This window comes from Colias croceus, chromosome 10 (assembly GCF_905220415.1).
Source record: "Colias croceus chromosome 10, ilColCroc2.1".
In the NCBI taxonomy this organism is placed as follows: Eukaryota; Metazoa; Arthropoda; class Insecta; order Lepidoptera; family Pieridae; genus Colias; species Colias croceus.
Window position 1 is genome coordinate 2,529,169 of NC_059546.1, and position 13,917 is coordinate 2,543,085.

The 13,917-nt window shown below is 34.0% G+C and overlaps 1 protein-coding gene across 17 annotated transcripts in view; it reads right to left on the reverse strand.

Annotated features, from left to right (window-relative positions):
- The window catches only part of LOC123694735 (protein tramtrack, beta isoform), a 437,925-nt gene that overhangs the window by 207,263 nt on the left and 216,745 nt on the right, over positions 1-13,917 (reverse strand). Inside the window, exons 5-7 of one of the 17 annotated variants that reach the window (XM_045640239.1) lie at positions 10,091-10,219; positions 7,186-7,314; positions 6,471-6,679 (exon numbers count right to left, since the gene is read on the reverse strand). The exons of 15 other annotated variants lie outside the window; for them this stretch is intronic. In XM_045640239.1, the coding sequence (XP_045496195.1) occupies positions 6,486-6,679; positions 7,186-7,314; positions 10,091-10,219 (452 nt within the window). In that variant the 3' untranslated portion in view covers positions 6,471-6,485. Of the gene's footprint in view, positions 1-6,470; positions 6,680-7,185; positions 7,315-10,090; positions 10,220-11,214; positions 11,320-13,917 lie in introns of those variants that run through there. One more of the 17 variants, XM_045640245.1, reaches the window with a different exon arrangement.

Consider the following 13,917-nt stretch of genomic DNA (forward strand, 5'->3'; position numbering starts at 1 on the left):
TAATAAGCTTACTATTAACAAACATTTTAACTTGGAATGTTAACTTATTTTAATAAACTATATAAAAATATAATACTTTATCGATGTGGTCTTTAATATTGTGCATTGTTATATCCAACGTTTAAAGTCATTATATTACTATTTTGACTTCGACTTATTAACAGCTTTTTATAACACGTGTATTAAAGAAGGCTTATCAATATAAAATACAATTTTATCTCACTAAAAATACCAACATGAAAGATTTTAAAAATAAGAGCAAATTTTCCAAAATATACATACAAATACTAGCTTACCGCCCGCGGCTTCGCCCGCTTTCTCTAAAACGATTTGAGATTTAAACTATCCTATCTCTCAAGTTGGATCGAACTGCACATGGTGTGCGAATTTTATTACAATCGGTTAAGTCGTTTAGGAGTCCATTGAGGACAAACATTGTGACACGAGATTAATATATATTAAGATACATACATAACGGTGCATTTAGATCAAACGAACGTAGAGCTAGAGCTAGAGCAAAAGCATTCTTTCGTGATCTTTCAGCGTAAACTCGTATTCAGTGTTGTTTAATATTAAAGAACAACGAAATAATACTCTATGCCTGTTTACAAGAATTTGTAGTGGGATTCGAATTAGCATTCGCTTGTTTGATGTAAATGCAACGTTATAGGAAAATTTAAGTAAGACAATAAAAAATAACCCTATTTTGTCGTGACATCGTCATTTCTCATGACACATCTTTTAAACTTCTTTAACACCCTGAATATGGTTAAGTCATAGAAAACTGAAACACACACTGTTCAAAAGTACCTATGTATAAAGATTTGATACTGGCAAAACTAGATAATTTTTCTTAGGCCGGTTGCAGAGCTTCACCGACCATCAGTGCGTACGTCAGTCGCGCTTGTCATATGTATGGAAATTCATAAAACCGTTCATAGCTAGACCGACCATACGCACGCGTATTTCCATACATATGACAAGCGCGACTGACGCAGTTGTTGTGTGACGGTCGGTGAAGCTCTGTAACCGGCCTTATTGCCAATATGCGTCAAACAGATCCTATTACTAAATAGAGTAGTATGTATTAATGATTTTAGTCTAATGCACGTCTCTATCATATACTTTTGAGAAATACGATGTAAAAAATACAATAATTACAAAGAAAATAGTCTTTTTAATACTATGTAATATACTGTGTAAGAAATAAGTATTCTTCCTATTGTATCTTTAAAAAATCTAAGTATGTTGATAATATAGAGATCTCGTGCAAAAAATGAGTTACAATAATAGTGAATGATTAAAAATATTACACAAACTTAATATCTAACTTTATCTTGTGTATTAAACAAACATACTAATAAACTAAAATTCAGAACTCCATTCATATTCAAAAGCAGGCGTTCGTCGTGGGAAAGTAAAGTTTTTTCACACGGAACAACAAAATCAATTTAATATGATATAAAATTAGTATAAATAGCTTATGAAGAATTATTCAAGGCACAAAGCGAGTAGCCCCGTCAAGCAAATGATGCGCAAAGCAGCTCCGTCTATGTGGACATTCCTTGGCGGAAAATGTAAAGGCCTATTCAAACTAGAGCGGTATTCGCTACCGCTGTGGGTACCGCTCTAGTTTGAACAGGCCTCAACTGACGTATATGCTGTGATTTAAAAAATGGCGGCTGGCGGCGGCCGATTAAAATAACGGCTCACGCGTTGTCATAAGCCACAGACCGAACTGCTTCGCGCAGCGATTGCTTCGGGAGATTGCTTGCTGTGTGGACCCCACTAGATAATATTATAGTCAAATGTGCACGTTAATCGTGAGAATGAAACCCTGTAGTAGACATGACAATTCCGTCTATAGTAACAGCAGATGCTTTGCACTTTAGCTTGTGTTTTTTAGCACATGTCCATCTTATACGGTTGCCCGTGAGAGACCGGGAGTGCCGGCAGAACTTGTGTCCCCCTATGTATATATTGGTCGCGTCTCCCCAGCAGCGGCCGCGGAATAGCGTGCGGAGTAAACCTGAAATATATACTAGTTTAGTATTGTTATGTATAGACATTGATAGTGATTAAAATATACAGGAAATAAGGCATATAAACTTTACTTTAGACTTAAACTAGTAACTTAAGTACCTAGTATATAAAGTGCATGCTTATAATTTGTGCATTTTTTGATATATTACAATTCCACTTAAAACTAAAGACGAAAAGTATTAAAACAGAATACAGTCTGTCAATTTCACAGATCTTATAATTTATAAGAATCTAGAATACAGACAAATAAAATACATAACATTTTCCATTATTTATTTCTCATAATAATCTCCTATTTAACATGATTGTTAAATTATTCAGGTACACAGATTCTTGCATTTGTAAAATTATTAAAACACATTAACGAAGATAAATTCATAATTTATTTATGTCTATTAAATACCTCTTTACCTAGATTTATCCTACCTACTTTATGTATAAGAAATATGCAATCACACAACAATTGGATATCTTAATATAATAATTTTAAAACAGACTTATAACAATAGTAACAGATAAATGTAAGCACAACAAAATAATTATGTGTGTTTGATAAATTAATAAGTAACATAATACAATATTCTCAGATTTTACCTAATAAATAACAAATATAAATATTTACATTTTGTATTAAGATATGGATCTGTCAATGTTTTATATTCGAGTCATAGAACATCTTCAACATATAACAAGGACTAGCTTCATTCAACTTTACTATATTCACAGTGGATACATCCGTTCTCTATGTATGTGTGTATAAAGTTAACTATTCTTAAAAAAAAACTACCCAATAAGTACCTTATACCAGGAAAAATAAACCCTATGAAATTACAACTTAAAAATTAATCACATTTACAAAAAAATCTCTATCACCTACGTCACAAAAATGGCGATCGATCTAACTTGGCGATCGATACAAACATACTTTTACTCCATATTATTATATTATAAAATCAAGTCTTCCGCGTCTATCTGCCTGTACGCATAAACTCAAATAACTTCTGCACCGATTATCATTCTATTTCCACCTATGGATAGGAATTTTTGAAGTAACTAAAACTTCTTTAGGCGCGTTGAGGTTATAATTTCAAGTTCGCAGCATGTCAATACCGTCATTTCATGGAGTAAGGCGACGATCTTGGTATCTTTGTATCTTGCCAAAGAAGTTTTCTGACACGTGTTGAAATCTTCCTAATAATGGTTATGTTCTTGGCGAGCCTTCAATATTATACTATTCATAGTGGTGACGAAGGCAGTACATCCTCTCTTCTTTCTCACACATCGCCATCTCACTCTTACCCCTTCGTTCTGATGTACTGAGAACCTGTGACCTCCCATGAGCAGAGAACGTCTACCCGATGACGTCATCTCGAAATATACTGGAAGCAAATTGATTATTGAACATGTGTGAACACTTATATTTAAATGGGTAAATAAGATAATTTGGGAATTTTTTAGCATCATCATCATCATCATCAGCCCATATACGTTCCCACTGCTGGGACACGGGCCTCCTATGAGGGTACAGGCCATAATCCACCGCGCTGGCCAAGTGCGTGTTGGCGGATGACACATGTCGTCGAACTTTTTAATTCTTCGACATGTCGGTTTCCTCACGATGTTTTCCTTCACCGTTCGAGCAGTGGTGATGTTACAACATGCGCAGATAAATTGAAAAATCAATTTAATTCCTGCGCGCTCGCCTGGTCTCGAACCCCGGACTTATCGATTCGAAGTCCGAGGTCTCACCACTGAGCCACCACTGCTATATTTTTTAGCAATTACGATAAAATTAAAAATATAAAAGCATTGACTATTATGGTATTTGAGTATGAGAAATATCTATTTCTATTGGTCTCTTGTATAAATTTTACCTTTTTTTTCATAGAGCAAAAGCAATTTCATAATTATATAATATTCATTGTTATTCGGGGAAAAAATACTTTTTATTAAAGTTAATTAAGTTTATTACAAAAATCACATTCAGTTTTCATTAAACTTCAACTAAGTAGAATCGACATTATAATCAGTAACATTACAATTAACATTTACTCCTAAACTAGCTCTTTCCCGTGGTTTCGATTGCGTAGTGAATAAAAATTCCTAAGGCAATAATATATGATTCACCGTGGTAACAAATTTCGTATATAACTTTCTAAATTCTTGTCTCCTAAATATCCAGACATAAATAATATAATAATAGCATTAAATAAATCGCCATAATTGCCCCGTTGCGACGTAAAACAAACAAACGTTCGCATTAACAATATTTTATATTAGTAGGACTACCACAACACGAAGAAAGCCATTCAAAATCATGCATTTTAACACTTTAAGAATAACAAAACAACTTAACTGTCCAATGAGTCACATATGACTCGTGGTGAACTTTTGGAATAAGTTCGTGAGTCATAGGTGACTTATTTTTTCAAGCATCTTTGGGGTATATTTTTTTATGAACGTGGAGTGATATACTTAATATAATTACGTGAACGTGTGGCGAAGAACCTAACCTTCAAGAAATTTTAATAAATTTTCCCAAAAGTTTTATACATTATCTGTGGTCGGTTTGTTCATATTTGTTAATATATATAAATAAAACAAAAATTACAGTGAAAAGACAAACGTTTTATTATGAAAAGTATGTTTGTACCTAAGTATTATTAGGAGAACCAATCAACACATGTTTTTCGTTGTAGCAATCCAAACAAAATGCTTTTCTACATGCTTTGCACTCTGTGTGCACTTGTTTAGCTTTTCGAGCCAACTGCCCTTGAATTTTTAATTTTTCATAGCAACCGGTACATCTCTTTCGAACTAACTTATTGTTTGTAATATTACGCGGAATTTCTTGAAGACTATGGCGAGAAGATGAACTAGAAACTGAAGATCTGGGATTCAGAGAAAGCGAAAGTCTTTGAGGCACGTTACTTTCTGTAGTTCTCGCTGCTGGCTCTAGAAAATGTCGAACTAAATGTTCTTGTACTTGCAAAACAGTTTAGGACATTCTGATGCCAAATCATTGTAAATGTACCGCGGCATATAGACCGATCTGATAACTAGATAAGACATTTTTATGAAATGTAATTTAAACAATTATGCATAAGGTCGCTTGCCTATCAAAAAGTGTTCATGGCATAGTTGTTACATTGATAAAAATACGTCTCATCTAGTTCGGTGAAGGTCCCCCCTTGGTCTCGTCTTCTTAATGGTAGAACAAGCAAAGAGACAGATGAGTCACCTGATGTTAATTGATCATCATCACTCATTACATAAAGACTAACACTGGAAAAGTTACAGGTGCTTTGTCGACCATAAAAAATCTTCAAATTTATTGACTGAGCTGCTGGCTTGGTTGGTAGTGACCCTGCTTTCCAAGTCGGAGGTCGTGAGTTCGATTCCCACCCAGGGCAAAAATTTGTTTGATGAACATAGATGTTTGCTTTGTGTCTGGGTGTTAATTATCTATATAAGTATTTATTTAAAATTATACATGTTTATCAGACATCCATAACACAAGCGAAAGCTTAGTATGGGATCAGATCGTGCTGTGTATGAAAGATGTCATGAAATATTTATTTATTATTTAATGATTGTGCCCCGAAAGTGTCATAATACGACCATCTATGACCATTATCCTGGCTCTGCAGCCGCTTGCCTTATTGTCCTTATTGCAAACCCATCGCGTCACAGGCCCATTGCTTTGTACTTGTCGAAATCTGTAGTTCCCAATCTGTAGGACTGTCCTCCCTTTACGAGACACCGTGAATATGGCTTCTGAAACAATATTCAAGTTTAAACAAAATATTCTTAGCATTTTCTTGTGTTTGTTTATCCCGAAGTTCCGTATACTTTTTGTTAAATTATAAACTTTAACAAAAAGTATGCGAAACTTCGTGATATTAATATACCTAAGTAATAAATCGCGTTTAATATCTTTTAGTGTCAAAATATTATTTTAGATATCAAATAAAAATACAATAATGTAAACATTTTCAAACTATCATTTTATCAATTCATGTCCTAAACAGGATCATATTTATTAACCATTTACCAATTTGTTAAACAAAGCAATTTATATGTGAATACCAAAATTAGTAAAAATTTTAAAATGTCACAGAAAAAAATGGGTTCGTAATATTTCATTATCGAAATACATCTTAGTACTACCAGTAGTTAGTTATATGTATAAGCGGTTACTTGAATTTAATAATTACAAGAAGCATCTTTCCATTGTGGCTAATGGCTATGCTGACCTAAACCCATTTCACATCTACATTCCTTACAAGTCATCTTAATATAATTTCTCGAAACATATTAATAAAAAGCGCTCAAATTTTGTACCATTATATTCCCGTTTATTAGGAACTTCAACACACAATTCCACATGCAAAAATATTTCATTATCATTAATTAGAAATTCATCGTTCATTCTACAATAATTAATGATTATGTTCATAAACGAAAGATACTAATACATTATCCATAGTAATGATACGGGCCTTACAGCCCTTCGCAACTCTGTTGCACATCCAGCGCCCTTTAGGGCCCTTACTGCCAGACCACTTGTTGTACCTGTACTTGCCCATTTGTATAGCCGGCTTACCCATCCTGGATGTTGTGAATATAGGTTCGTCTGAAAAGAGATTTATTTTTATTCCACCCACTTCACTTCTACATTTAGGTACTAGCTATCTTCAAATATATTTTTTCCGAATACATTAATAAAACGCGCTCAAATTTTTTACCAATTAGGATTCACGCTAACTGGGAGTGTCATGTGTTTTCCACACCGCAATACCAAAATACCTTATGGAATAAGGCGATGATTTTAGTTTCTTTGAATCTTGCCAAAGAAGTTTCACTTCTGATATGTGTGCTCGGCACACACTCTTTTTTATTTATTTATAATTAAATAATCTTAAATAAATAAATAATCTGTACCACTTTTAATAATCAATTTTGTTTTATATCGGTCGGGCCCAACGAACGGCTAGTACATAAATAAAAAGCCCTTACATATTTAGACAGCATCTATTAAAAACTTCAACACAGTTAATTCTACAATAATTAATCATTAATGATTATATTCATTAACGAAAGATACTAATTCATTATCCATAGTAATGATAAGGGCCTTACAGCCGTTCGCAATTCTGGTGCATACCCAGCGCCCTTTAGGGCCCTTACTGCCAGACCACTTGTTGTACCTGTACGCGCCCATTTGTATAGCCGGCTTACCGTGCCTGGATGTTGTGAATATAGGTGCGTCTGAAAAAGAGAGATTTTTTTTTTATTCCACCCACTTCTACATTTAAATATTAGCTTTTCTTAAATTTAATTTTTCCAAAATCATTAATAAAACGTGTTCAAATTTTTTACCAATTAGGATCACCATCCCATCATTCATTTTTTATTTATTTAAACTTAAATAACTTATTTAAAGCCGATTATGATTGTATTGTGCGGGAATTGGAGAATATTGATTGGTGCTCCAAATTCGCTAAATTCGTTGATATTAATGATAAGTTAGGGGCATTTTACGACATTATGCGAAGTGTAATTGATAACCATGTGCCTAAGAGTAAAATGAAGAAAAGTAAATACCCTCCCTGGTTTACGTCCGCCCTAATTCACGTTATCAAAGATAAGGAAAAAATGAGACTCAAGTATAAGAAATATAAAAATCCCCGCGATTTGTTAGAATTTAGTATATTACGTGAACGTTCCCATAAATTAATTGCACAGTGTCATCAAAATTATAAGTTAAAGATCGAAGATGCAATCTCGAAGGATAGTAAAGCTTTCTGGAAGTTTATAAATAGTAAACGGAACAATCCGACATCTTCCATACCTTCTGTTGTGTGCCTAAATGACAAAATCGCGACTAACGGCCCTGATATAGCTAATCTTTTTGCATTGCATTTTTCTTCTATATATTCTGAACCCTTATCAAATATTTGTGTTCAGAATAGAGAAGCCGCTTGGGATTCTTGTGCAAAGGTTATTGTATCAAAAAAAGAGGTTCTTCTCAAGTTGAAACAACTTGATATAAATAAGGGTGCTGGTCCAGATCAAATTCCTCCTGTATTTCTTAAACGCGCCGCTGTCGCAATTGCCTCCCCTCTCGCTATAATTATTAATGAGTCACTTAAACAAGGTATATTTCCTGAATATTGGAAAACCTCTATAATTGTGCCCGTACACAAGAAAGGCGACCTAGGTGCAGTCAGTAATTACAGGCCTATAACTATCTTATCTTCTTTATCAAAGGTGTTTGAATCGTTGATTTGTCCAGTTTTGACTCGATATTTAGATAAATTTATAACTCCACATCAACATGGCTTTAGGAAGGGTCACTCAGTGCAAACTAACCTTGTTAAGTTTTTGTCTGACCTGACGCATGTGATGAAAATCGGTAACCAAATGGACGTAGTCTACACAGACTTCAGTAGCGCATTTGACAAGGTGGATCATCTGACTTTAATCACAAAATTAAAAAACTATGGTATATCGGGTCCTATTTTACAATGGATTGCATCTTACTTGTATAAAAAGAATCAAGAAGTTGTTGTAAAAGGTTTCAGATCTAAAGTGTTTACTGCTACATCTGGTGTTCCCCAGGGATCTCATCTGGGTCCACTTCTGTTCGTTGCTTACATCAATGACATCTGTGACTCTATCAAACACTGCAGTTATGCACTTTTCGCTGATGACCTTAAAATTTACAAAACTGTAAACAGCTTGGCGGATGTAGCTGCTATCCAGAATGATTTAGACAATATAGCTCAGTGGTGTAAAAATAATAATATGATAATTAACTCTAATAAGTGTTCATTCATTCGATTTACAAGGAAAAAAGTACCATTTAATTCGACTTACAGTATCGACAATGTTCCTCTCCTTCACCAGCATGAAATTGTCGGCCTGGGTGTAACTTTGGATAGTAAACTCAAACTTACATCTCATCTTGATATAATAATTAAGAAAGCTGCAAGGATGACTGGGTTTATTAAAAGAAATGCTACATCCTTTAAAGCATCAACAAAAATTGCCTTATATAATGCACTCGTACGGAGTCACCTCGAGTTCGCATGTGTTGTGTGGAATCCCCATCACGCCGTGCACTCGCAGTGCATAGAATCCATACAGCGATCGTTCACTAGGCATTTGGCTTTTACCTCCCCAGGTATCTCACATCGTTGTCCGTATGCTGAGCGCTTACATTACTTCAGAATGATGACGTTAAGAGATCGCCGTAAATTACACGACTTGGTATTTCTTTTTAACTGTGTAAACGGTTTAACTACCTGTGAGGTAATTGTTTCTGGTATCACTTTTCGAATCCCGTCTAATTTACCCAGAAAACCGATTAGTAATCTCTTTGATCTACCAGTGAGCCGAACTAATTTAGTACGTCAAGCACCATTGCCTCGAATGTGTGCAGCATATAACCAATTTGTCACTTCTATACCGGACCTTGATATATTCTTTGGATCTCTTGCACAATACAAACATAAAATTATTAATTGCTTGATTAATAATAATTTGTAAAACGATTAATAATAATTTTATAAATACTTAATTATAGATAACACTAATAAAAAATAAAATATTTATATTGTAATGTAATTAATTATCTGTTATGTTCATAAATAATTCTATTTAATTTCGGGAACTATTGTAAATGCTGTGTACACCTTTTATTGATAAGTACATAATATTAATTAATTAATAATGTTAATTATATCAATGTCAAATGTATTTATTGTTGGTGTGCCTAATTAAAATAAATAAATAAATAAATCATTTTAAATGAATAAATAATCTATACCACTTTAAATAATCAATTTTATTTTATCCCGGTGGGGCGGAGTCGCGACGAGCGGATAGTAAATACATAAATAAAAAGCTCTTAAAGTCAAACATATTATTAAGCATCATATCTATTAAAAAAATGGGCACAGTTAATTCTACAGTCATTAATGATGGTGTACATTAACGAAAGATATTAATTTATTATCCATAGTAATTATATGAGCCTTACAGCCCATGGCAACTTTGGTGCACACCCAGCGTCCTTTAGGGCCCTTACTTCCAGACTTCTTGTTGAACCTGTACTCGCCCATTTGTATAGCCGGCTTACCGCGCCTGGATGTTGTGAATATAGGTTTGTCTGAAAAGAGAGATTTCTTTTTATTCCACCCACTTCTTCATTTAGATATTACCTTTCCTCAAATTTAATTTTTCCGAATACATTAATAAAACGTGTTCAAATTTTTTACCAATAAGGATTCATGCCATCATTCTTTTTTTATTTGTTTAAATGTAATCTTAAATAAATAAAAAAAGACGTGTGGCACTCGGGGACTGCCGCGGTAAAGCTATTGCATGCCATGCCTTCAAGCCACACCTCCGTGCCCGTCGGAGTGGGAAGCGTGAGGTTTTTTCGTTAAGTAATTTCTAGATTCGGTCCCCGCGCTCAAGGCCCGCGATAGAAGCTATACAATAGCTTAATAATCTATACCACTTTTAATAATCAATTTTTTTATTAAGGGCGGGCGGAGTCGCGACGAGAGGCTAATATGTATAAATAAAAAGCTCTTAAAGTCAAACATATTATAAAGCATCATATCTATTAAAAGATGGACACAGTTAATTCTACAGTCATTTTCAAACTATCATTTTATCAATTCATGTCCTAAAAAGGATCATGTTTATTAACCATTTACCAATTTTTTAAACAAAGGACTGAAATAAAACATTGGAAATCAATTTATATGTGAATACCAAAATTAGTAAAAATTTTAAAATAAATAATGTCCAAGAAAAAAATGGGTTCATAATATTTCATTATCGAAATACATCTTAGTACTACCAGTAGGACTACATTACCAGTTCATAAAAATATTCATTCTTATATAATAATATGATAAGCGGTTACTTGAATTTAATAATTACAAGAAGCATCTTTCCATTGTGGCTAATGGCTATGCTGACCTAAACCCATTTCACATCTACATTCCTTACAAGTCATCTTAATATAATTTCTCGAAACATATTAATAAAAAGCGCTCAAATTTTGTACCATTATATTCCCGTTTATTAGGAACTTCAACACACAATTCCACATGCAAAAATATTTCATTATCATTAATAAGAAATTCATCGTTCATTCTACAATAATTAATGATTATGTTCATAAACGAAAGATACTAATTCATTATCCATAGTAATGATACGGGCCTTACAGCCCTTCGCAACTCTGTTGCACATCCAGCGCCCCTTACTGCCAGACCACTTGTTGTACCTGTACTTGCCCATTTGTATAGCCGGCTTACCCATCCTGGATGTTGTGAATATAGGTTCGTCTGAAAAGAGATTTATTTTTATTCCACCCACTTCACTTCTACATTTAGGTACTAGCTATCTTCAAATATATTTTTTCCGAATACATTAATAAAACGCGCTCAAATTTTTTACCCATTAGGATTCACGCTAACTGGGAGTGTCATGTGTTTTCCACACCGCAATACCAAAATACCTTATGGAATAAGGCGATGATTTTAGTTTCTTTGAATCTTGCCAAAGAAGTTTCACTTCTGACATGTGTGCTCGGCACACACTCTTTTTTATTTATTTAGAATTAAATAATCTTAAATAAATAAATAATCTGTACGACTTTTAATAATCAATTTTGTTTTATATCGGTCGGGCCCAACGAGCGGCTAGTACATAAATAAAAAGCCCTAACATATTTAGGCAGCATCTATTAAAAACTTCAACACAGTTAATTCTACAATAATTGAGTCGATACATATCAAACTCCGGTAAGTCCATTCTAACAGAAAATGTGGGAATCGAGGTATTTTTAATAACTTAAAAAAACAATATGTTTGGACCTTTATAATTTATGACGGATATAATATAATACATTAGAATTATTTTTACGAAGAAAAAGAAATGTATTACTTGATGATTATACCACAAAATTAGATTTAAATCTGGACATACAGGCGTTTGATATGTACCAGCTTAAACTTACCGGGTTTTGAAAAACATCATCTTGGACTTACAGGAATTTGAAAAATTTCTAATGGACTTACAGGGATTTGATAGAACTCAGTTTTGGGACGTACTGAGGTGGTGGAATTGGGTAGATAGTTTGTCGCGTTGTAAGTATTGGACATTAAAATAAAATATGTAAATTAAAAGATACAAATTATTATTATTATTAACCTTCATCATCCCACTGCTGGGCAAAGTGAGGGGTCAATAAATCAAAACGGTTGAAAAAATCTCAGTTCGGACCTGGGCTTCATGGCTGGGAATAACTACTGTGCGTGTGCTGTGCGTCTAGTTTCATTTATCTTTTAGCTGTTTTCTGAGCCTTGTCTGTTTTAGCTTTTGGTATTGTTTTTTTCCTTGCTTTGTCTAGAACCACCACCTCTATAGTAAAACTGTTTTCTTCCATCATTTATCAATTAAAACAATTTATAAGCATTGGTCACACGTGTTAGCTTCAACAAAATTGAGAGAAATGGCAGCCATTTTAGTGCCATACTGCGCTGTGATTGGTCGAAATGGACTTACCTAAGTTTGATAAACCACTGTCGACGGACATACCGGAGTTTGAAAAAAAAAACATTTACTTTAAACCTTACTTTAATAGAGATACGATTGACTTACCTAACTTTGAAAAGTACAGACTGGTTTAGTTTTACATTTCAAAATTGGCGCCATTGTTATCTCAATTTTGGCGGGGAGTGGACTTACCGGAGTTTGATATGTATCGACTCAATTAATCATTAATGATTATGTTCATTAACGAAAGATACTAATTCATTATCCATAGTAATGATAAGGGACTTACAGCCGTTCGCAATTCTGGTGCATACCCAGCGCCCTTTAGGGCCCTTACTGCCAGACCACTTGTTGTACCTGTACGCGCCCATTTGTATAGCCTGGATGTTGTGAATATAGGTGCGTCTGAAAAAGAGAGATTTCTTTTTATTCCACCCACTTCTACATTTAAATATTAGCTTTTCTTAAATTTAATTTTTCCGAAATCATTAATAAAACGTGTTCAAATTTTTTACCAATTAGGATCACCATCCCATCATTCATTTTTTATTTATTTAAACTTAAATCATTTTAAATGAATAAATAATCCACTTTAAATAATCAATTTTATTTTATCCCGGTGGGGCGGAGTCGCGGCGAGCGGATAGTAAATACATAAGTAAAAAGCTCTTAAAGTCAAACATATTATTAAGCATCATATCTATTAAACAAATGGGCACAGTTAATTCTACAGTCATTAATGATGGTGTACATTAACGAAAGATATTAATTTATTATCCATAGTAATTATATGAGCCTTACAGCCCATGGCAACTTTGGTGCACACCCAGCGTCCTTTAGGGCCCTTACTTCCAGACTTCTTGTTGAACCTGTACTCGCCCATTTGTATAGCCGGCTTACCGCGCCTGGATGTTGTGAATATAGGTGCGTCTAAAAAGAGAGATTTCTTTTTATTCCACCCACTTCTTCATTTAGATATTACCTTTCCTCAAATTTAATTTTTCCGAATACATTAATAAAACGTGTTCAAATTTTTTACCAATAAGGATTCATGCCATCATTCTTTTTTTATTTGTTTAAATGTAATCTTAAATAAATAAAAAAAGACGTGTGGCACTCGGGGACTGCCGCGGTAAAGCTATTGCATGCCATGCCTTCAAGCCACACCTCCGTGCCCGTCGGAGTGGAGAGCGTGAGGTTTTTTCATTAAGTAATTTCTAGATTCGGTCCCCGCGCTCAAGGCCCGCGATAGAAGGTATACAATAGCTTAATAATCTATACCACTTTTAA